At 36.7% G+C, this 25228-nt stretch overlaps 1 protein-coding gene across 1 annotated transcript in view; it reads right to left on the reverse strand.

Moving 5' to 3' along the window:
• Nucleotides 1-25228, reverse strand: part of PAN2 (PAN2-PAN3 deadenylation complex catalytic subunit PAN2) — a 317774-nt gene that overhangs the window by 126273 nt on the left and 166273 nt on the right. The window contains exons 9-10 of the mRNA XM_067138515.2: nt 7730-7972; nt 397-642 (exon numbers count right to left, since the gene is read on the reverse strand). Coding sequence (XP_066994616.1) covers nt 397-642; nt 7730-7972 — 489 coding nt within the window. The remainder of the gene's footprint in view (nt 1-396; nt 643-7729; nt 7973-25228) is intronic.

Raw genomic sequence — 25228 nt, forward strand, 5'->3', positions numbered from 1 at the left:
TTGACTTTCCGATCGCATATACTGACTTTTGCAAAAACCTAGTGATTTCAACCACTTCTATACATGGCAAATATCGACTTATGCAAAAGATGATTGAGCAGGATGATTAAAAAAGGTCAAACTAATAACATTAGCATGCGTAACTCAATTTCAATTTTTTTTTTGCATTTATCAAGTTTTGAAAACATGCTCCTCATTTAGGGCTATCTGTTGTATACAACAAACAAACAATTTATATCTGTGGCGAGATGTATCTACTCAACTATTACATGTATGAAGTAAAAAACTAAATTGTTCAATAACTTCAATCTGATGAGTTGAGGTTTTCCATTAAGTTTAGTATGATATTACTAGAGATTTTTACTGTGCAATTGTTTTAATGAAAAGGTCACTTACCTGAATTAGCCTTATAAGATTAGCCTTTCTCTTTTCCTCTGGGTTCTGGTCTGAAAGTATCAGACCCAGAGCTGAAGCTTCAGGTACAGTTCGGAATGCACGCAAAAAATTACTGGATTGGCAAGGAAATCCCTGTGATATATCCAACATATGGAACAAGAAACCTAATTCACATGCAAGACAGAACTCCTTCTGGCATAAATGAGATAGGAGGACATTTCTTACAGCACTCATGTAGTAAAGGACCTGAAAAGAAAATTAATTTTCAATTCAAATTTGAGAAAATACTGTGCATCAATAGAGATGTGAGATATGATATGCCTATGAACTACTTTAAATAAAATAAAGGAATTCATAGTTTTCTTAAATTAGATTACTTTGGACAGTGTTTTTTTTTTTAAAAGGTACGGTCCAGTAAGTGCACATTTTCTACATCAACAGAACATGAAAACAGAACACCATGAATTCATCAAAGAGAAAAATTTATTCATGCACACTATAGGTAGTGCACCGTACACAATCATTTACATGCAGCCATATGGGGTACAGAGTCTAGGATATGTCATAAGATTGTTTCACTTCTCTGTATACTATTTACAAGCAATGCAGTAAGTTTTGAATGGAAACAGTCATACATGTGGTAAAAATAATTCTCCTGAATGAAGTTCCAGGCACAAAAGGTTGTCATCTGTGATGTGCGAAGAAAGGTACGGATGATTTTCAATTTAATCAAACAAATGTCCATCCATACAGCCCTTTTAGTGAGAAATGTTGCTCACCTTATCCAAACCACACTAATGACCATCATGAGAATAGAGGTAGTATCTGCTCTTGTCACTAGAACTGGGAGGAAAGCAACCTTGGGCTTAATTAACTTATAGCCCCAGCAGTTGCCTGGTGTGAAAATGGGAAGCCACAGAAAACCACCTTCAGGGCTGCTGCCAGTGGGTTTTAAACTCGCTGTCTCCCAAATGCAACCTGACCGCTACGTGACCCACACTGCATAGCCAACTTGTTCAGTTCATTTCTAGCAACATGCCTGGTACGACACTATACCTAACACTTTCACCATCAGCACACACTTTGGCTTCTGATAACTGCAACATGGTGTCAGCTGGAGTTACTCCGGTATGTATAGCTTCACCTTTACAGCTTTGTTTACAGCTATATATGATTAGAAATGTCATCCATTACATATCATCAGAATTAGGAGGAAATACTCTTTTAAACAGTGCTGCTCCAGTTTTCCATTTCCTTGTATGTTGTAACTGGAGACAAACAAACATCACTAGCTGCTACTTTTTGTTTTATGCTATGGCTCCCTTGTTGCATGATATTTTGCTGTCTCTGCAAGAAGATGATATTGAAAGAGAATTATATTAATTCAGTGAAAGTGAGAGTTGAAGTGAATATAGGGGATGAATCTGAAAGTGATAGTAGTGATAAGGAAGATGGCAGTAATGTTGGAATTCATTCATAGGCAACTGGTGGTGGTGATGGGATTTCCTATTTAGGTTCTGTAGATGATCCTGAAAACTTGCTGAATGGTATGGACACAGACTTGGAAAGGGAGTACAAGATGAAAATAAATCTAAAACAAAAGTAATGGAGTGCAACTGAATGAAGTCAGGTGATGTAGGAAATATTAGATTAGGAAATGAAGTCTTAGAGGAAGTAGAAGAATATTGCTTGGGTAGTAGAATAACTAATGATGGCATAAGTAAGAACAACATAAAATTCAGACAAGAAAAACCTTCCTTGCTTGTGCTAAAGAAAAGAAAATTGCTCACTTCGAACATTTATATAGGAATTAGAAAGATGTCTTTTGAAGACTCATTTGGAGTGTGGCATTGTATGGAAGTGAAACATGGATGATAACTGGCTCAGAAAGAAAACGAACAGGAGCTTTTGAAATGTGGCATTACAGAAAAATGCTGAAAGTGGGATGAGAAGATCGAATCACAAATGAACATATAATGAATCGAACTGGTGAGAGGAGAACGATTTGGCAAAATTTGACCAGAAGGAGAGAATGATAGGACACACATTAAAATGGTAATGGCGGTGATTAATGTTTTAAGATGAAGTACAACTGGGCAAACATCGTCTACAGACACTAATCAGAGGGAAATATGGAAGGGGTTCAACACTCCAAAAAATCAGGGTATTGGCCAAAGAAAGAGAAAGGCCACGAAGGGCTTGAAAATGAAAGATTCCCTAGGCCTTGACACCTAATAATGTCAGGGTCAGAAAGGAACAAGAATTAACCAAAGGTGGTTGGATAGGATAGATGAAAGTGATGAGCCTGGCACAAGGAAGTGGAAGCAATGCCAGGACTCAGCTAAGGGCCCTGTGGTCGCCAACCCAGCTCCCAAGTTAAGAGCCCCTGGGACTCCTTTCAGTCCCCTCTTATGACCGGTAGGGGATACCATGAGTGTTATTCTACCACTCCCACCCTCAGTGGACACATGTTAAGAAGAAACAACAAGAACAACAAAAATAATTCCCCTAAATTTGTTGTTAGCATTCAAGTTTCTGTAAAGTGCAATTTACAGGCTTGAAAGTACAAATTCTTGGTGTTTTGGCAGAATTGGACTGGTTCAGTTCTGTTTTTCTTGGTGGTAATTAAAACACACAGTAGCTGAAACTAATAGTGATATCAAACTAATAGTGATATCAAACTAATAGTGATATCAAACTAATAGTGATATCAAATCAAATCAAACCCAGATCTGCCTACTAATTCCAGGGTGAAAAATGGGTCAGTTTGATAGTAGACAAACTGAATGTACCACTACTGATACTCAACGGAACAAATATTTCATCAAACTGAACAACTGATGAAGTTTTAGTTACATTCAGCAAAATTATGAGGGTAAAGAGGCTTTTGCACAATTCTAAATTCCTTCATTTTTCAGACAGTAAAATGTCAGTGCCTGGAAACAAACTAAGGAAGACAGCTTTTTGTAGATCATCAAAAGTCAAAATTCAAACTTTTGTATATCGCATGGAAGCATTTGGTTTCAGATAAATTGTTACTTGATGATATGAGTTTTATAACACTGTGGGGTTATCTGCAGACACTCTGTGGTCTGCCAGGGCCACTCATACAATGCGACACTCTAGGTAGGTTTCTGTAAGTTGCTGGTACCTTGAAACAGAGAAACAGGCATGAGCACCTTCTTTTTACCCGTGGACTCAATAGCAATGCACAATGACATTTTTTGTCCAGTGTGTTATGCAAATCTCCACTATGTCTCACGAAGTTTGACAACAAAGTCTTATTTAAACTTGGTTAAATCTACAAGCAGAGTACACCTACACTGTCCTAGCATGTCAATAATGTTCAAGAGAACTTTGGAACACAGCATATCACAAGAAATTACAAGCAATTCATACTAAACATTTACAACTACTGATAAACTGCAGATATTTGGCAAACAATATTTTATTCCTGATTTCTCCACAGTTCTCTGCTCATAATCATCTTGCATGCTGTACTCTAGCTGAGTTCCATTAAGATATGGTATTTTGCGTTAACTAGCACTGAGGTATTTGTTTTCTTTCTTGCTATTGGTGTATTTCCGCTTTAGTACCATGCATTTATAACAAGGTAGAGTAATCATCCCAGGTTTGGTATAACAAGTCATTAGCCCAGTGTATTACTATGAGCATTTGGAAACCTTTACTGATATGTGTATTAACTAGGACTAGGTCTGGAATGGAAATGATTCGTTTTTTAAAAGATACCGTTTTAGCATTTATGGTACATATGACTGGAATGAAAATAAGAAACCAGGAAAGCCATTTCTGGGATGGTTAGGGAAGATATTTAAACTCAGTTTCTTTAGTATGTAGTACTTGTTGCACTGGCTTGCAGTGTATTGTGCTGAGCTAACCTGGTTAGCATAAAGATCAGGTGCGGCTTCATAATACGACCTACAGAGCTGCAGAACTACCCGAAAGAAATAATATACAGTGATTAGTGATCCCATCCTTCATACTGTGTGTGGTATCAAGCGAAAGATCAATACCCATTCAGTTACTGGTGCTCTGACAACCTTGCTTTGATCTGTAAATGAGAGCACTTTAGGATGAATGCATGGGAACACACTTAGCTGCCTATCAGAGAAAGTTGTAGTTATAGAGTCGCCCATAAGGTTCTGTACGATCTGCATGCCTTGCAGCAAAGTTGACTTATTTCTGTGTATTGGAGGAGCTGTGTTGCTGAGATGTTCCAATTCTTCCCAAGTGCAGCTGTAAATCATACCCTCTCTTCTCTTTGGGAAAACCTCGTCTTGCAGGATGAGAAAGGAAAGAAATGCCTTTAAGCCTGGCTTGAAAATTTGTCTTGAAAAGTCGTTGCTCCGAGTTGGCTGGCATCTTGCTATTAGATCTCCCTGTGGTGAAGATTTATTTCAAAGGGTTAAATTGACATTCTTTTGTCAAATGTTTTAATAAGTGGTTTCTTACTCTTCGTAATATAACTAGAAAGATGAGAAAAGCTGCAAAAGTAATTACGTCAATACTGGAATGAACATTCTACAAGTAATCATGAAGATATTTCTCTGTAATGGTATAGATGAAGGTGAATTCTTGACAGTTAGGTAGTCACGAAAATGAAAATAGGAATTTCAGTATCATCAGATGATGATTTTCCCTTCCATCAAGAAAGCCAGCTCTGAAAGTTATATACAGGTCTCAGAATTTCTGTAAATATGAGTATGTTGATACTAGATCAAAATTATTTTCTATAAGGGGTAGAAATACTTCAATTTTTAAAATCTTTTTAACATCTTTTTAAGTACAAGTCAATTGTGTATATTGTCAAAGTCACTTGAAATCAGGAAGTCTTACAAATTGAGATGTATGTTTACTTGTATTTTTTCTGTAAATTTTCAGGAACTTCAAAGTTGATAGGACAAGGAGGGAGAGGGAGTCGTACGGCATTTCTGAAGGTTTCGAGGACGGGTACACACGAGCTCAGTTGGCACTTCCCGTATGCAATATGAATTTAGGCCATTACACTTACTGAAATTGACTGGAGGTTACAATGCAGAACCACCAACATACTTCAGCATGAGCTGCCACTGATAGAGATACAACAGCAGTTTCACTACTAGTTGCAAAGATGAGATTTTCAGGTTGTGACCAATTTGGTAATATTGCACTGCGCCTGTTTAAAAAGGAAAAAATTCATGTTTGCATCCTGGCTGCATCCATCTTATCAAACAGCTCTTTTCTGGATGTACGTTAAAATGTGTTAAGGCTGCAATTCCATGTTTTGAATTATTCTTATATTGTATCAATGTAATAAAAAAAATATTTTCAACATAACTGAACAATTTCACCACATAATAATTTTGTAATTTTTTGTTACATTAGATATATAATTGTGTGTATTATGTACAACCTATATCAATAAATTAAGGATTGCATTCAAGTTGTTATGCTAGACATTCATGCTTATAAAATTCACCCAATATGACAGTTGTTGGGCCCAGCATTATTCAAGGAAGCACTGAAAAGTGTACATACACAATTTTCTAGTCTTAGAGTTACGATGTCAGTTGATGCAGGAAAAGGATTCCACAGTTCAACGATACAAACTTCAGTAATTGGAAATGCAGGGTGTAAACTTTGCTGAATAAAATGGAGTTGTTGTTATTTGTGGAAATTTTTTTTTTTCAATTTGCTTAACGTTGCACCGACACAGATAGGTGATACGGGGCGATGCGATAGGAAAGGGATAGGAGTGGGAAGGAAGTGGCCTTAATTAAGGTACAGATCCAGCATTTGCCTGATGTGAAAATGGGAAACCATGGAAAACCTTCTTTAGGGGTGCTGACAGTGGGGATCAAACCCACTAGCTCCTGAACGCAAGCTCACAGCTACATAACCCAAACTGCACAGCCACTCACTCAGTAAAATAGAACACTTTCTTATCAGGTGGAATTTACTAGTTCAGGTTTCTTCATCTTCTTGCACTCCTCTTTACTGAATCAATCCACCTTTTTCTAGGTCTTCCTCTTGCTCTCTCTCCCTTGAACTTCATCTCCATCATCTGGTTCGGTATTCTTTCCTCCTCGATCCTCTTTACATGTCCAAATCATCTTAGTTCACTCCTATCAGTTCCCTCATTGAGGTTTTCCATTCAGACCTCCTTTCTCAAATCTGTCTTTTCTTGTCTTTCGTATCATATTTCTTAGATATTTCATTTCACTGGCTTGAATTCTACTCTCCTCTCTACTTGTCATTACCTCGGTTTCAGCTGCATAGGTCAATATGGGTGCATAATACATTTTACACATTATCACTTTACAGTTCCTTGGTACTTCTTTATTTCTTACACTCTGGTAGAATGCATTGCTCTGTTGCACCCTCTTGCTAATCTCCATATCCAGCCTTGTATTCTGCATTAATTCACTCCCTAGGTATTTAAAACTGTCCACAATTTCAAGGCTTTGACCACCAATTTTCACAATGCCTTTCCCATGTCCCTTTACTAATATCATTCATATATAGAACGTACACAGATCCAGCAGCCACACAACAAACCATGGACACATGCTACAAGACTGCTTCAGCTGATACAGAGTGATGGAAGTAGACATACTCAAAATTTATTGATGATTACACTCATTTTACAGTGGCATTTTCCTTGGAAGTGAAGTCACAAGTTCCTAGATACTTTAAGATCTACTATACGATGGTTACAGATAATTACAATGTGAATAAATAGATTTGATTGTGCCAATAGATGTGAATAGTTTTAGAACTAGATACAGAACTTCTTTGAAGAACAGGGAATTCCATATGAGTTTACAAATTGGTATACAGAACAAGATTAGATAAAGCTTGTTTCATGTTACATCATTCTCAGCTCCATAAAATACATTTTTTTGTACAGTGGTTAACCTGATTAATTGGAGTCCAACATCTGGTTAACCTGATTAATTGGAGTCCAACATCTGCCTTGGAAAGAAAGATACCTACCTACAGATCTTCAGTACAAGGGAAATGCAGATCTGTCCAAGTTTAAAGTTTTTGGATGTATAGCATATTTACAAATATCAAAGTAACTGAGAACTACAAAATTTTGCTTCTTTATGGGTTGTTGTCCACATTCGTATCCTCACTTTTCAGGGGTCAGTTCATTAGCTCCTTCACCTATGATTATCACTAAGAGGGACTGAAACTCTGCTGTTTTGCCCTTAAAGCAATGATCACTGGCTCTGTTTGATTAATACTTAGAAATACCTAAACCTCACTGACATCTTAGCTTAAATAAGTGATGATATGCACTGTACATAAGAGCACGTGAAATATTTACCTGAAGCATAGCATTACAGTAAGAATTTGGTAGAGTAGCTTCAAGCCCACAAAAGCTTGTTTTATTGTATTGGTCAAAATCAAAATCTTCCATCCCAAGCTTCGAATACTTGACATCAATCTTCCGGTAACGCTTCGGTATAGCTATAAATAATGGATCATTTTCCTGCTTGCCTGATCGAGAATCATTTCCAAATAGCTTATGTTGAGTACGATTACCACGCTTCTCTAGCTTGTATGCTACCTGCAAATATGAGTAAATACCATTTATTAGAGCAGTAGATGATAAGAAAGTTCACATTAAAGAATATAAAATATTAATTCACATTATATACATGTATTGTCAAACATTCCCATGCTGGACACAATGCTCATGGTTCATGCCAAGCACACAATTTTACAATATTATTATTATAAAAGAAAATATAAACCATACAGTAACTTTTGTAGTGAAGATTGATTTCAGTGAATAACCATGAATTATCTTGCTAATAACGTGATCTTTTCTGAAAATGCCATATAGTGAAAATTACAACATTAGGAAAGTTTTACAGTGCTATATGAGAAGCGATGATCCTCAGGTATGTACAGATAAGCCTCTGACACTTTTCAATGTTACATTGACCGACCAACCGACCAACCGACCAACCACTTGTAGGTATACATTAGTATGTGTTCTAAGGCATATGATTTTGATGTCTCAACCCATTCAACGTACATTAAAGTTGAATGGGAAGTTATGTTTGAATATAAATAAATAGCAGTGACAGTTCAACCAACAACTAAAAAGATAAAGCACAGAATAAAGAACAATTACAAGGGGTAACTGTATTTCAAGGTACTAATCTTTTTAAGAAGGGAATGGCAATGAGGTGCTCCAGGTTGAATTTTATCATCATCCAGCTATCAACCTAAAGAGTGATCTGCAGGAGAAACAATCACCCACCATGTATTTCTGTCTTAAGCAAGTTGCTTCATGTCTTGATATCTTAAACAACCAATAGGGGAAACCGGGGCAAGATGATGAGTGGGGCAAGATGACGAATCGACCATAACATCTGTAGTATTGTGTTCACTAAATTAGCTTCCGTGTGACCTTTGGTACGGGGCAAGATGACAAATTTGCACAATAATAAACTTAACTACTTTATGAAAAAGTTATTTGAACAAGAACTTTGAATATTGCGGTACTATTTCACAGAAAGGTAAGCAGAAATAAGCATGTCATCACAGCCTTAAAACACGCCATTTTCCGGCAGAATGTCGAAAGAAAGCTTATCATCAAATTCCCCGGTCTCCCCTATCATTTAGAATTAGTTGGATATAAGATCATATTGGTCTTCTACTATTTCTTCCTTCATCCTTTCTCTCTAGAATGGTCAGCAAGATCCCTTCAGGCCTCAGTAAATGATCTTCGTCAGACAATGTTGTACCACAAGGCTCCATTCTTCTTGTGTTTTCAGCAGGATTTTGTCTGCTTTTCATCTTTTCTACCCAGCTAATTCTGAGCATTTGCCTGTAGCACCAGAGCTCAACAGTTTCAAGTCTGCACTGTTCATATTTCCCCCAACATCCAAGTCTCACAACTGTACAAAACTATGCTCCAGATATATATCTTATGTAACATTTTCCTGACTTCAATAATCAACCTGTCAGAAGTTAGGAGATTCTTTCTGAAGAATGCTTTTCTTGGCCAGCAAGATTCGGCTAGCAATATCAGCCCTACTTCCCCTACAAGATGTAAATTTACTACTCAGGTACATGAGTTTTTCACCTATTCAAGATCTTGGTTTCTTAATGTTAAATTTATTAGTGATATCTCATTTCTTGTAAGAAGAGTATTTCCTTACAGTGTTTGGAGAATATGACTTTCACATTGGACAAAACTAACTTCATATCATGATATGGGCTTTTGAGCAGTATCACAGAAAGAACATCCACCTTATCGTAGCCCTATTGCATGGCCTCATTCAAGCTCAGTAAGCTGCTGTTACTATCTCCTTTGTCTCCTTAAAGGCATGTTTGACTCACACATAACTCACAATGTCAACACTGGATGATGACTATCTCTCACAAAGTGTAACGTGTGTATTTAAAGAAAACTTGCTTTGCAAGGTCATGTTGGTGCTACTAGCACCATCTACATTGACTAGCACAGAAATTTGAGTAGGCATCATCTTTCAGATGTGCTAACACATCTCCCAAGTTTCGTTTATGTAGCACAACTTCTTCTTGGTGTTGGAATTCAATTTTCAGTCAGTGTATAATTTATCAACAGTGTTTAGGTAAAAGGCTACCCATACTTCCATTTAGAAAACCATACTTCTGTGGCTTTTGCATTATAGATGTACCACAGAGTAAAATGCTGTAACTCTTGATGGAATATTGACAGGTATAAATGGAATTTGTTGTAATCTGAAATATATGTACAGTTTTTATAGGTAAAAGGCCATCACATTGTTTTCTATTTCTTCTCTCTTTGAAGTAACTTTCAAGAAGAACTTATTCTAGTAAAATTCTGCAACCAATGTACAATTATTGTAGCTCTGCTTCGTCAGCTACAGTGGTCAGGAATACTTAGAGTGAGTACCATGCTGTTTCCCTTCTTCACAATGCCCTATAAATAAACAAACCAGAATACCTCAATACCTCTCCCCTTTAAGCAATCCCAAATCTGAATCTTGCAACGTTGATATTTCCAAAATATTTGCTACTTACTCCGATGCCTTTGCTGGCAAGACCTAGTGTTTACAGTGCACTAGGTAGAGCAAGTTTGTTACTTTCATTGACCTGTTTCAGTCTTATCCTTGGCTTTGACAATATGAAAGGGACTGAGGTATGAGCAATGCTAGTAATGCCATTCCATATGCAGCCAGTCCCTGCTATGAATGGTGTGAAAATGTTGCTCATAGGGTCGGTTGGTGCATGCATTTCAGTGGGCTTGGTAGACTGATATGTAGCAACTTCTGGCTCAGTGAGGAAAGCAACAGGATACTACCTCACTCTTCATTTTCCTAGTACACCTCTTCAGTGATGCTTAGACCATCTATGACAGCTAATGGCAGAACTGTTGAGGATCCAACCAGCCTTCGAGCTGAGGACTGAACATACACTCCGATTTATTTTCCATTGAAAATTCCAATATAAGGCATGATTACTGCTCCAAAATCAGTGATGTGGACCGTGTAGAGCTGGATGAAACGTACAGTCCCACAGTCACAAAAGAAGAAACTTCTGTAGCAACACGTCGAATTGCAGTATATACAGCTCTGGTCCCAACCGTGTTCTAGTACGAGTCATCAGGGACAACACGGTATGCAAAATCATACAATCATTGCGACTCGAATGCTTTCAACAGGAAAAATACCCCAGTGTCTAAAGAGTGCTAGAACTGAGTTGATACATTAGAAAGGTGATGTTGAATGTCTGTCAAACTGTAGACCGGTAACAATCTGTTCAGTAATTAGACATGTTATTGAAAGGGTATTAGATCAGCATTTGCGCTCCTTTGTAACTTTCAGCGAACGACAAGAAGCTTTAACGACCAGCCAGGATGCCTTATAAATACTTCCATTCTCAGAGGACTCCTCACGACAGCAAAGACAGATAAGCAAAATGTTATTGCAATTTTTTTAGACATATCAAAAGCCTTTGACATCGGACATCAGCACCTAAATCTAACACTAGCTGCTGAGCCACTTCCATCTAAAGTGAAGGAACTAATCATCAATCTACAGACTGACAATACAACACAAATCAAAACTACTAAGAGTAAAACGGAGCCAATTCACTTGTTAAGAGGACTTATACAGGGATCACCATAATCGCCAGCATTGTATAACCTGGCCACAGATTTAACTTTTTATGAGATTACAGAAGATGATGATGATGCTTGTTGTTTAAGAGGCCTACACCTAGGTCATCGGACCCTAATGGTACCAAATGAGATGAAATGTAATGATAATTTAAAATTTCAATATCATCCAATGACCAGAATAAAACCACGTGATGATGAAGAATGAATGGATGGATATGAATTTAAAACAATCAGTGGATCTGACACGCAATGTCTCAATTTTCAGAAACTATCATTAACAATAGTATTACTGACCAAGGGACTGCTTCTAAAGCACCGTACTTATAGCTAGTAAAGTCGAACCATGGTATTTGTCATGTTGCGGTACTAATTAAAAGTAGCGTAGACTCATGTTGTTCTCCACATTATGGTACTACTCACAAGTATTCTATGTGGCACAGGTAATACAGACCTATGGTGTTTCTCACATAATTGCGCCACTCATAGGCAACTATCAAGGGTAGAGAAGGGTCATTAATTAATGGTATGGTATTAATGGTATTGAATAGGTGGACCCTTCTCCACCCTTTGATAGTGACCAATTGTCAATACGGACCATAATGAAATTCATAACCTATGACTTGTAGGCAATCCAAACCCATGGTGTTCTTCATCTAGGTGTGCTAATCATAGGCGCCAGTATTCCCGTGGTGTTCCTCACATTGTGGGTACTAATCACAGGCAATGCAGACCCACGGTGTCGCTCATATAGTGGTACTAATCACAGGCAATGCCAGACCTGTGATATTATTCACATGGTACTAATCACGGAAAGTTAGATGTAGTTGGTATAAGTGAAGTATGTTGGCAGGAAGAACAGGATTTTTGGTCAGGCGACTACCGAATTATCAACACAAAATCAAACAGGGGAAATGCAGGAGTTGGTTTAATAATGAATAAGAAAATAGGGCAGTGGGTAAGCTGCTACAACCAGCATAGCGAAGATAGACACCAAACCAATGCCCACCACAATAGTGCAGATCTATATGCCTACTAGCTCAGCGGATGATGAGGAAGTCAAAAGAATATATGAAGAGATAGAAGATTTAATACAATATCTAAAAGGTGACGAGAATCTAATTGTGATGGGAGACTGGAATGCAGTGGTAGGCCAAGGAAGAGAAGGTAATACAGTAGGAGAATTTGGATTGGGACAAAGGAACGAAAGAGGAAGTCGGCTGGTTGAATTCTGCACTGATCATAATTTAGTCCTTGCCAATACTTGGTTCAAACACCACAAACGACGGCTGTATATGTGGATGAGACCTGGAGACACTGGAAGGTATCAAACAGACTTCATTATGATTAGGCAGAGATTCAGAAACCAGGTGTTGGATTGCAAAACTTTCCCAGGAGCAGATGTGGACTCTGACTACAACTTGTTGGTCATGAAATGCCATCTGAAGCTGAAGAAATTGAAGAAAGGAAAGAATGCAAAAAGATGGGATCTAGACAAGTTGAAAGAAAAGAGTGTGAGGGATTGTTTCAAGGAACATGTTGCACAAGGACTAAATGAAAAGGCTGAAGGAAACACAATAGACGAAGAGTGGATAGTCATGAAAAATGAAGTCAGTAGGGCTGCTGAAGAAATGTTAGGAAGGAAGAAAAGATCAACTAAGAATCAGTGGATAACTCAGGAGATACTAGACCTGATTGATGAACAATGAAAATATAAGAATGCTAGAAATGAAGGGGGCAGAAAAGAATACAGGCGATTAAAGAATGAAGTGGATAGAAAGTGCAAGGTAGCTAAGGAAGAATGGCTGAAGGAAAAGTGCAAGGATGTCGAAGGTTGTATGGTTCTAGGGAAGGTAGATGCTGCATACAGGAAAATCAAGGAAACCTTTAGAGAAAGGAAATCTAGGTGTATGAATATTAAGAGCTCAGGTGGAAAGCCACTTCTAAGGAAAGAAGACAAAGCAGAAAGATGGCAGGAATATATCCAACAGTTGTATCAAGATAAAGAAGTAGATAATTTGGTTCTGGAACAAGAAGAGGCTGCTGATGCTGATGAAATGGGAGATCCAATTTTGAGGTCAGAGTTTGACAGAGCTGTGAGCAATCTAAATAGGAACAAGGCACCTGGAATTGATGACATTCCCTCTGAATTACTGACTGCCTTAGGAGAAACCAGCATGGCAGTGTGTAAGATGTATGAGACAGGAGAAGTCCCATCCGATTTTCGGCAGAATGTTGTTATACCTATTCCCAAGAAAGCTGGTGCTGACAGGCGTGAAAACTATCGCAACATTAGTTTAGTATCTTACTGTATGTCTGCAAAATTTTAACATGTATTATTTACAGAAGAATGGAAAAACAAGTTGGAGCTGAGTTGGGAGAAGATCAATTTGGCTTCAGAAGAAACGTAGGAACACATGAAGCAATCCTGACTCTATGTCTGATCTTAGAGGATCGAATAAAGAAGGACAAGTCCACATACATGGCATTTGTAGATCTAGAAAAGGCATTCGATGATTGGACCAAGCTATTTAAGATTCTGAAGGTGATTGGGATCAGATAACGAGAACGAAGAATTATCTACAATCTGTATAAAAATCAGTCTGCAGTGATAAGAATCGAGGGCTTTGAAAAAGAAGCAGCAATCCAGAAAGGAGTGAGGCAAGGCTGTAGTTTGTCCTCCCTCCTTTCCAATGTTTACATAGAACAGGCAGTAAAGGAAATCAAAGAGGAATTTGGAAAGGGAATCACAATCCAAGGAGAGGAAATCAAAACCTTAAGATTTGCCGATGATATTGTTATTTTATCTGAGACTGCAGAAGATCTTGAGAAGCTGCTGAATGGTATGGACGAAGTCTTGGGTAAGCAGTACAAGATGAAAATAAATAAGTCCAAAGTGAAAGTAATGGAGTGCAGTCGAACGAAGGCAGGTGATGCAGGAAATATGAAATTAGGAAATTAAGTCTTAAAGGAAGTAGATGAATATTGTTACTTGGGTAGTAAAATAACTAATGATGGCAGAAGTAAGGAGGACATAAAATGGCGATTAGCACAAGCAAGGAAGAGCTTTCTTAAGAAACGAAATTTGCTCACTTCAAACATTGATATAGGAATTAGAAAGATGTTTTTGAAGACTTTCTTGTGGAGCGTGGCATTGTATAGAAGTGAAACATGGACGATAACTAGCTCAGAAAGAAAGAGAATAGAAGCTTTTGAAATGTGGTGTTACAGAAGAATGCTGAAGGTGAGATGGATAGATTGGATCATGAATGAAGAGATACTGAATTGAGTTGGTGAGAGGAGATCGATTTGGCTAAATTTGACGAGAAGAAGAGATAGAATGGTAGGACACATCTTAAGACACCCAGGACTTGTTCTGTTGGTTTTTGAAGGAAGTGTAGGTGGTAAGAATGGTAGGGGTAGACCAAGGTATGAATATGACAGGCAGATTAGAGCAGATGTAGGATGCAATAGTTATGTAGAAATGAAAAGGTTAGCACAGGATAGGGTGGCATGGAGGGCTGCATCAAACCAGTCTATGGAATGATGACTCAAACAACAACTAATCACGAGTACAGCAAAACCCATACTGATTCACCCTCTGTTGCTACTAATTGCAAACCTATTGTGTACCTAACACAATGGTACTACTCGCAAGTAAAGGCGACACAAGTAGTTTCATGGTTCTAATACAATCATCCCTTGGTTGCCCCTTTCAGTCACCTCTTATGACAGGTAGGGAATACTGTGGGTGCATTCTTCATCTGCATCCCCCACAAACAGGGAGTAGATTACAGAAAACCTACTACAAGAATATGGCAAATCAGTTTCTGCAGAATTGCCCCTTCTTAGTATTATGGGTTTTGCTGATGACACAGTAATGGCTGGCAAAATAAGGAAGCAGCTCTTGAGTTGACACGCATTGCTATCACGTTGTTTCAGGAAATTAGTTTACAGATAAATGCCAACAAATGTGTGGGAATATGTATTGAGAAGGGGAAGCTCGTAGATGGAGTCCTCGATATTTATGAAAATTTTAAGATTAGTACTATTAACGAAAGATAAAAAATTTGATATCTTGGTGTCACTTTGAACCAAACACTCACCTTGATGCAACCTCTTCTTTAAAAATCTTGCACAAGAAGTTAGATGCATTTACAACCTCACCTTTGTTAAAGGCAGATCGAAAGTTCATTGTTTTGAACAAAGCAGTCAGCCCTACTCTTGTGTATGCTCTTCAGACTACTGAAATAAGACAAGTACCTATTAACTTCCTGAAAACCGCTGACAAAATGTTAAAGAGCTCCCTAAAGGAAATTTTGCAGTTACCCACAGATACATCCAATAGTGCTCTGTATTCTGATTTATGATTCAAAGGCCTGAAACTTTTCAAAGCAATCTGGGAAGTACATCTGCATCATATAAGAGCATACAATGCTCTTCCCCAAGCCAGCAATAGCTACGTTTTAAAGATGCGTGATCTGTCAATCGAAACGTCGCATTGTTTACAGGCCCTCGACATCACAGATATTAGCAGATTTTCCAATAAAGACAGCAATCTTCCAAATCCAAGAAAAATTTGCCAAGAAAAGTCGTGAAATGGCAATTTGGTGCTTTTTGCCTCAAAAGGGGATCGGTGTAGAGCTGTATAAAGAGTACACTCCGGCCAACAATTGGATTAGGCATCACCAAGGACTTTCTTGTAGCGAATGGCGAGGGGCAATAAAGATGATATCAAATGTTTCTGCAGTACGAACTATTCCGGGCAGAACTCAGAACAGAAACCTCTGTCACAGATGCGTCAGAGAAAAAGAAGCACTGGCTCATGTTCTGGGTTCTGGGCCCTACGGCGAAGTACTGGGAAAGTCATGTCACCACAAGATAAGATCACTGATTGCAGAAGAACTCCACAGTAAAAACTTCCATGTACATGAAGAAGTCCATGGTTTGTCTATGACAGAGAGTACAAGACAAATTGACATAATTGCCTTTAAAGATAATGACAAGAAAGGCTTCATTATCGATCCGACCATCCGATTCGAGCACCATGTCGGCCAGTCTACCGAAGTCCACCTTAAAAAGCAGAATATTTATGCATCCCCTACACCGTTCCACAAAAATAAATACCAGCTGAATGAAGTAGAGATTATCGGCCTAATGGTTGGTGCTCATGGCGCAATACCTGCCTTGTTCATAGAATTCTGGAAGAAGTTCGGCCTGCCTATGAACAGCAATGAAAGAATAGTTACCACCACCACATGTGGATCTGTACACATCCTGAGATCTCATTTGTTTGTATCTCCATAATAAAAAAAATCCATATTACCGCTATATTTCTGTATGATAAAACATTTTGTATCCTGATATGCTTTACTTTGTCCATTGTAGCAACCCGTAATTGTGGGAAGTCGTTGATTCGTTCAACAAATATATAATAATAAACTAAAGAAAACTAGATATTTAAGATAATTTTGGAACTAATACTTTAGGAATAATATATTTGAGTAATGATATAACGTGTAACAGTGTCATACAATATGGTTTGGCTTCATCGCCTGAGCAGAGAAGAAGGCTTTTAGAGAGCTTGTTTCCTAATATGATTTATATAGGACACAATATCATTTCAAGTGTAAAATATATAACAACTTATTGACTTGTGCATTAGGGCATTATTGCATTGCATTCCATTTCACAGAAAATAATGTTACTGTTAGTTCACAGAAACAGTGATGAGCGATGTTACTGAATAAAACATTTTATTTCCAAATGAGCACGTCAGTTTATTATTTATTTTAATTGGTAAAACTTTATTATTAGATAATTCCATGAGACAGAAAATCTATGGCTAGCTGTCCTTATACAAAGGAAACCACAAGGGTTCAGTCTACTGATGTATCTAAGAAGTCAATAATAAGAAAATACTCGTAATTTAAAATACGATTTATTGGTTTTCATTGAAATTGCTTTTCATACTGCTCAAATCTGACTGCTGAATTAACAACAACGGCTTTGTTGGATTTCCTATCCAAAACTACAATGTTCCGACCATTAACTTGTGTAACTCATGATAATTATTTCACTGCAGTTTTACATACTCTTTTAGTGGTATAATAAAATTATATATTCATACTTTTCTTTATAACACTCTTCAATCTGCTTTACGCCACACCGACACAAATAGGTCTTTTGGCAACCATGGGATAGGAAAGGGCTGGGAGGGAGAAAGAAGCGGCCATGGCCTTAATTAAGGTACAGCCTAGTGTGAAAATGGGAAACCATCTTCAGGGCTGCCGACAATGAAGTTCGAACCCACTACTGCCCAAATGCAAGCTCATGGCTGTGCGGCCCTAACTGCACGGCCGACTAGCTTGGTTTTATAATACTCTAATTATGATTTCTGAATAATTGCTAGCATTACAGTACCAATACTGAGGTTTACATCATAGCGTACTTAGCTCCACTTCTTAAAAGTGTGTAATTTCCAAACAATAAAGGGCATCAAGCATTCTGATTCAATGATCAATTAATTGCTAAATTGCTGTGCTCCACATTCTTCATGCTCAATATTCTACTTAAAAAAGAAAAGAAGGTGGTGATTTCCGAGTGTATCAAGGTTACCAATTATGGATTCTTAGTTTTTAGATGGTTGAAAAGTCTAATTCTAGAACCTCAAGCCCTGCTGCAATGCTGAAACATCTGCTGAAGTTCGTCATTGTTATAGAATGTGGTGGTCAATTCTTTCTCAATTTCCTTGTTCTACAACTGCTTTTAACAGACTTGTGCCGTTATCACTGTTCAAAATGCTGTGGGCCCTCATGGATAATATGTTGCCACATTAGCCAATCAAATGTCACACCTTCCCAGCCATCAATGTCAATTTTGGCACTTCTTTATATTAGACTTTGTCCTTGTATCATTTTTGCTGTTCAATTGTATTTTCAATCCTTCAATTGAGAATAAATCACTTGCTTTGGAAGGGACACATGCCTTAATTATATACTGTATAATACCTTAGGTAAAGAATACAGCAACATATTTCTGTAACAGCACTCAAAGTATATTTTGAGGGAACTTCTTCCTGTAATCACCGAATAACATATTACAGTAACACAAAGGACCACGATCTAGTGGCTGGTTACTAAGAAGACATTTACCATATTTTCCTAATATTAAAGAGGCTCAAATCAACTCAGCTACCTGTGAAAATAAATATGAATTGAGTTCCTCACATTGAAGGACTTCCTTAGGTGAAAGAGCTAGTCAATGTGTGATGTTAACTAACAATCCTTATCTCCCGTACCAGAGAAAAAAGAAGTCTGAACCTGAAATTCCCTCATCTGTCGCTGGCCACTAGGCTAGAAAGGGACTCTCCTTTCCTCATATATACATATATCAGTTATTAATGTATCTTTTACAATGAGGTTTGTAGGGATCATGGTTGCTTTCTAACTTTGGATGGAATTAAGTGAGATTCAAGGTAATGCTTCAATCTCTTTGTATGATGTCTGGAAGCTGTGGTATAGCGTAAAGTTTTGAACAGATAGCAGTTACATTTCTCTTTCAACTTCTGATTATTCTAGTAACTGGTAAAAGTCTGAGCTGCCTATGAACTGCATTGAAAGGGTAGTTACCATCGCCATAACATGGATCTGTAAACATTCTGAGATCTCACTTGTTTGGACCCCTGCATTTTAAAAATAGTTCTACAACTATATTTCTTTAAGATAACATTTTCTGTATCCTGATAAGTTATACTTTGTCAATTGTGGCAACCCATAATTGTGTGCAGTCTTGATTTGTTCAATAAATATCTATACATTTTGTAACCTTTATAGATTTTCTGAATATACAAAGACTGGTTCTGAGTTAATTTTCTTTTCTATTAAGGAGCATAAGTCACATTTACAACTCAAAAATCCTCATCACAGATTACTGAGAGTTTGCTTAATTACATATTTTCCTCAAAGATTTAAGACTTTTATTTTTTTTAAGATGAGACCTATGGAATCTATGGAATTAAAGCATCTTCCAGCAAGCAACATTTGACCGCCAGCTGGAAGGCGAAAAAAGTTGCTGAAATGATATTTACATAACAAGTAATATGAAAGAATACAAATAAAGGAGATTATCACCAGAGAAACCATGCAGCTAGAGTATACCACTACTTTATTTTATACTGTAAATTGCCAAGAAATTATGATGCCAACCAAAGTAGAATTTAAGATGAAGTTAATCATTTGAATAGATTTGTCTAATCATGTACAAGGCTGTATAAGGTAAGTAGACTGAGAATATATTTTTGAAATACAGTATGTATTTTTAGAACTATAATACGATTACTGTAATATGTCCTCTTTTAAAACACACCTCCTCTAATGATGTGACACTGACATTCCTAATAAAATACTTTACAAAATATACATGTTAAAAATATTCATGATAATAGAATAGCCCTAGATCTAAACAGTCTATTCCACTATCAGGTCAAGAAGTTGTTTCTGTCTAGGATGAGATTATTGAAGAGTTTCTTTTAGCCCTTAACACAAGAAATGATTACATTATCAGATTTAACTATCAAGTTGAATACATTAATGACCAGACTCTAAACCATTATGGATCATAAAAATGAAATTGCCCATTTGATGCTCGTCTCAGTTTTATAGCAACAGGCAATTCAAGACGTACCAGTCAGTTGAATGGTACTACCTCCAGGTTCATTCTATCAACTTAAAGAAGCAAACTTATTCAGACATACCACAGATTAAAAAATAAAGTTACCGATTACTTCTTTTAGAGGGAGCATTTTGGAAACTACAACTACTGTTGGAAAATTTTGTTAAATTCAAGAGAGAATTGATTTGAAGATCTTCATAAAAAATAACAGGTACAGTACAGAAAAAAATAACTTGGATATATTTTAGTAGTAGTAGTAGTAGTAGTAGTCGTAGTAGTAGTAGTAGTAGTAGTAGTAGTAGTAGTAGTAGTAGTAGTAGTAGTAGATAAAAGAATTTCTCAATTGAACACATAAGAAATTACCATTCAGACATGTTACTGACCAAAATCTAATCTCTGATGCTTTTTGTTTAAAGGGGCACCAGCCCAATCTAATTCTCTTAGAATTTCTGATAAATAAGCAGATACATTTGGGTTATACCTTGCAACAAGTATAAATTACAATATACTTACTGGATGTATCTTTGCAACACAAAATAGATTTTTATAAATAAGACTGAAAAAAAAAAAAAAAAAAAGAGTTACAAATGAGGGAATATGAAACACTAATGAGGGAATATGAAGCACAAAAAATTCTCTTTTACTGAGATTAAGACTTATCCATACTGACCAAAACAACCAAATAGATTAATTATCAGTTCAAAAGGTTACAGATACACAATACCCAACCTGGAAGGTGCCTCATAAAAAGCCTTAACTAGGTCTTTCTTGAACGTCTGTTCTCCATGCAATATTTACCATCAATACAATTCCATCACCTTTCAACTAGTTTAGGTTAATAGTCTGAGGACATGCTATCACATAATGAAACAGATTAGTAATTCCCAATGATACCGTCATTAGACCAAGGGTAAGAGGACCATGGAAGCGTAGTTGTTAGGCAGCAAGGCAATGGAGAATGGGTGGCAGACGGAGGCAGAAAAACAGACAGAATTCCATGTGAAACATTCAAACTGCTATGTTATGGCCCAGGGGCATTAAAGTGGCAATAAATACTCTAGGATTGGTACCAAGTCTGAAGGATGATGCAATAACCAGTCAGTCAGCAGATGTTTTGTAAGACAGGAAATGAGATACATCAAAATCAATGACAATGTAATCAGTCATGACCCATGGTATGCATTTCCTGTTTTCCTGTGTTGCACATGACATTGGCCCCTGTCAATTAATAGAAGAATTATTTTAATTGTGTGTTCAAAGTGCCAACTTAATAAATGATTCTTGTGCAGTTTATCTAATTTTGGAAAACTTTGCATCAGCACATTGGAAAAACTTAAATATTAATATATTCACCACTAACACTGCATTCTAACCGACATAAACTGCCATCAGTACCAAATCATGCTAAGTCTGTCTACACAGTGTAGAAATCCTGGCCTTGGGTAATATACATCAAGGTTCACTTTACAGTGTTGATTGATATACAGGGTATAGGCAAAATGTCGTTCAATAATAACGGGTCATGATACTGGGGATTGTGACAATTAAAATGAGGATACGAACCAACCATCTAACTCACAATTTTCATCCAGATTCAAATGGGGCAAGTAAGGTAATGTTGTTTTAGATAAGGTCTGCATCCTGAAGTACCTCCTACAAAGTCTTAAATCACAGATATATTGTGAAGCCAAGTTTTTCAGTGTCTAGTGGTCATAAAATGTCAAGATCCATTAAGAACTAGATGTCCAATTATGACTGCAACAGTACACTACCAAACCTTCCCCCCCCATTTGACTCTGGATGAAAATTGTGAGCTAAGAGGATTGGTTCCCATCCTCATTTTAAATGCCCTGATCCCCCTTTATTATTAAATAGCATTTTTTTCCACACCATGTATAAAGGCCCAAAATTTTTCAACTGAATAGGTAAATATAACCATATATTCAAAGGAGTGAGAAAATATTAAAATTCGACAATGTCGACAGATTATTACAAAATTCAAGAAAGGCACGTAAAAATAATATGAGTTCAAATTTATTTAGTGCTTGTTATTACATTTTTAATTTAATGAAATGACTAACTGTTATTTTAATAAGGCTACATACCCATCCATTCCACAAAGAAAGAAAGAAAGAAAGAAAGAAAAAAAGAAAAGTTTCATTCTTCAAATTGTTCCAGTAAGATTTTTTTTTTTTTTTGCTAGGGGCTTTACGTCGCACTGACACAGATAGGTCTTATGGCGACGAGTTCCAGTAAGAAAGAAAGTAAATGAGCAGTTGTTTATACATAATTAAAATAGGTCTAACTATGCTCTTTCAGCGAGCATGATAATATTATTGGAGGAAAGAAACATCATCAGTATGCCATTCCAATTGTTGTATGTTCTGTTTGAGTGAAGCTATCCAAAGGAGACAGATTTCTTTCATGTAGTGCTAAAGACCATGGGTCAGAAGTTTTGATGACAACTGTAGGGGTATAATTTTATGGTGATTATTTTCCAGTACTCAAAATGATTTGATTTTGGTGAATATTTTGTGAAAATAAGGCAATTTCATGCATATTTTGCACCCTTCAACATCCACCACCTGGTTTTAATCTCCCCAGAAGAACTTGGGTTCTTCCTCAACAGAGTCCGTACCAATCATGGACGATGTCCCCTGAGTGCGACTGTGGTGAGAAGAAACAGACCATCCATCATATTGTCATTGAATGTCCAAGGAGATCATATTCCGGTCAGCTGAAGGAGTTTGTGTGTGCTTTTGATGGGGTTGTACAATGGTTGGTCTGTTTAGATTTGAGTTTGTGAACTGTTTTTGAGATTGGTTGATTGATTGAAGTGTTATTATTGTTTGTTATACGTTTTGAATGTATGTATGTATGTAGAGTTATGTACTAGCCATAAGCTAAATAAATAAATCCTGAAAAAATTATAAAATATAACTGTAGCAGATCCAGTATATAAGCAGTTAGGTACAGGCATCATGATAGAAACTCGAAAGGCACACAAGAGACAGCTGAAGATATATGTGCACACAGGAGAGGCATAAGTGTGGATCGACTAGAAATTTGTATAAAAAATATTTAAGATATAAATCAGAAATTAAGTTAAAGTTTCAAAACAATGTTATTGAAACTAAAACTTTTCTGTAAGTCTGAAAGGACTAATCATCAACATTAATTACTTACTTCCTCGTTTACATCGACATCTGTGCAAGACAGATGTCCATCAATTGTCTTTGCAGGCCTATGGTCCTTCAAGGCGGTAGTAACCAGTATTCGATATGCTTTTGATCATAAAAAAACTTTGTAATATCCCAAGAAAAAAAAAAAAGTATTTTCTTGCAATAAGTGTTTCATAAAATGTAATTTGATAATTTGTTAGCTTAACCTATATCAAGAATAAAGTGTATCAGATAGGCAATCAAATAAAATGTTTTGAGGAAATTTGCAACATTTGCCACCGGAAACCAGAGAAGCTGCAGAGACTTTGAAGAAAAACTATGGTGATCTTCAAGCATGCCCATCAGAATGTAGTTGCTACCACCTTTTTCTCTTGCTTGTTCTTTCACAAACTTTTCAAGTGCTTGACATCCTGTTAAAAAGTCTTGTTTTAGAATACCATCTAGTTCTGGGATGTCTTTAACTTTCTCTATTAGAATTGTCAACTGGATTGTCAAGAAGAAAACGAAGGTAAAATATGTGAGCTTTGCGATAGTTTTTGTTGCCACTTGCTGGAACCTACTCAACAGCTACTTTTGAGCCTGTCTTTACTTAGGGTTGCAAGAATATATATGACAGAATCCTGATGAAAGATGCGCAAAAGTTGATGCATATCTTTACGAAAAGAATTCCATTTCCTACTGAACACCTGACATGTATTATCCATAGACCCATTTTTCATAGAAAATATCATGATTATGAGGCAATGTTGCAAAATTACTGTCAATTTTGCAGAAATTCACACACATATATATATATTGCACAGTTTAAGACTTTTTATGAAGGGATTTCAATTTCTTATGCATAAAATTGTGTTTTAACGCCTTTCCCATTTATTATTAATACAAAAACACCACATCCCTAACATTGTTGTCTTAAGAGATGTGTGGCAATAATACGATTAGTAGCACTTCACAGAGGTTTTATGTGAATATTATATATTTACAAACATCTCTTAATACATGTTGCTGTTGCGGCTATATGTTTATGACAATATCACAGCAATTAGAAAAAGACATTCCTCATTGAAGGAAGTGGTGTGGGACACTGGGGAATGACTATACAGTAGTGTTGAAATGATGAGCTTCAAATTATGGTAGAAATTATACATTGCTCAGGAACGGGGATTACGGCAGACTATATGGCTATTTCATTCCTTCCTTATCATAGCACACATTTTGTCAATATAGGTTGCAAATATCTACATTGTAAACAAAGAGCTTTATTCAACAGGCATAAAACAGATGAGGAAGTATAATTCCTGAACTAGAGTGCTACTTCGGGCTTTACCTGCATGAAGGAAATTTTTGATTTGTAATATCTGAAACCATCTCTTTTCAGTTTTGACTCTGTTAATTTATAACAGTTAGGTTCTTCAGTCTGCCAAAACTAATTTTGAATAAATACATTTATGAACTATCTAAAAAAGAAACAACTTAATTAAAATAGAATGACATGTTTTGTTCTTGAAAGAATATCATCAGATTCTATCAAATCACACTCAAATATATTTAGAAATGTATAAACATTTATGTTTATTTCTAATTAAATCCTTAAAAAATTGAATTTCGGAACTTATGTTAATGAAGTCCTCACTGCTCTCCACTCTAGCATAGAATGCAAGCTGTTGCAATTCTGTTACTCTGTCGTTGGCGTGATATCAGCATGCTCGTTGGTCCGTTGACCTTCGGCCATGACACATCCCATGCCCTGGCTAGGTCAATGACACATTGTAGTTTACTTTTAGGTTTTATATTTTTTGTGCTCTCCTTATTATTATTATTATTATTATTA

Source organism: Anabrus simplex, chromosome 1 (assembly GCF_040414725.1).
Source record: "Anabrus simplex isolate iqAnaSimp1 chromosome 1, ASM4041472v1, whole genome shotgun sequence".
Classification (NCBI taxonomy): Eukaryota; Metazoa; Arthropoda; class Insecta; order Orthoptera; family Tettigoniidae; genus Anabrus; species Anabrus simplex.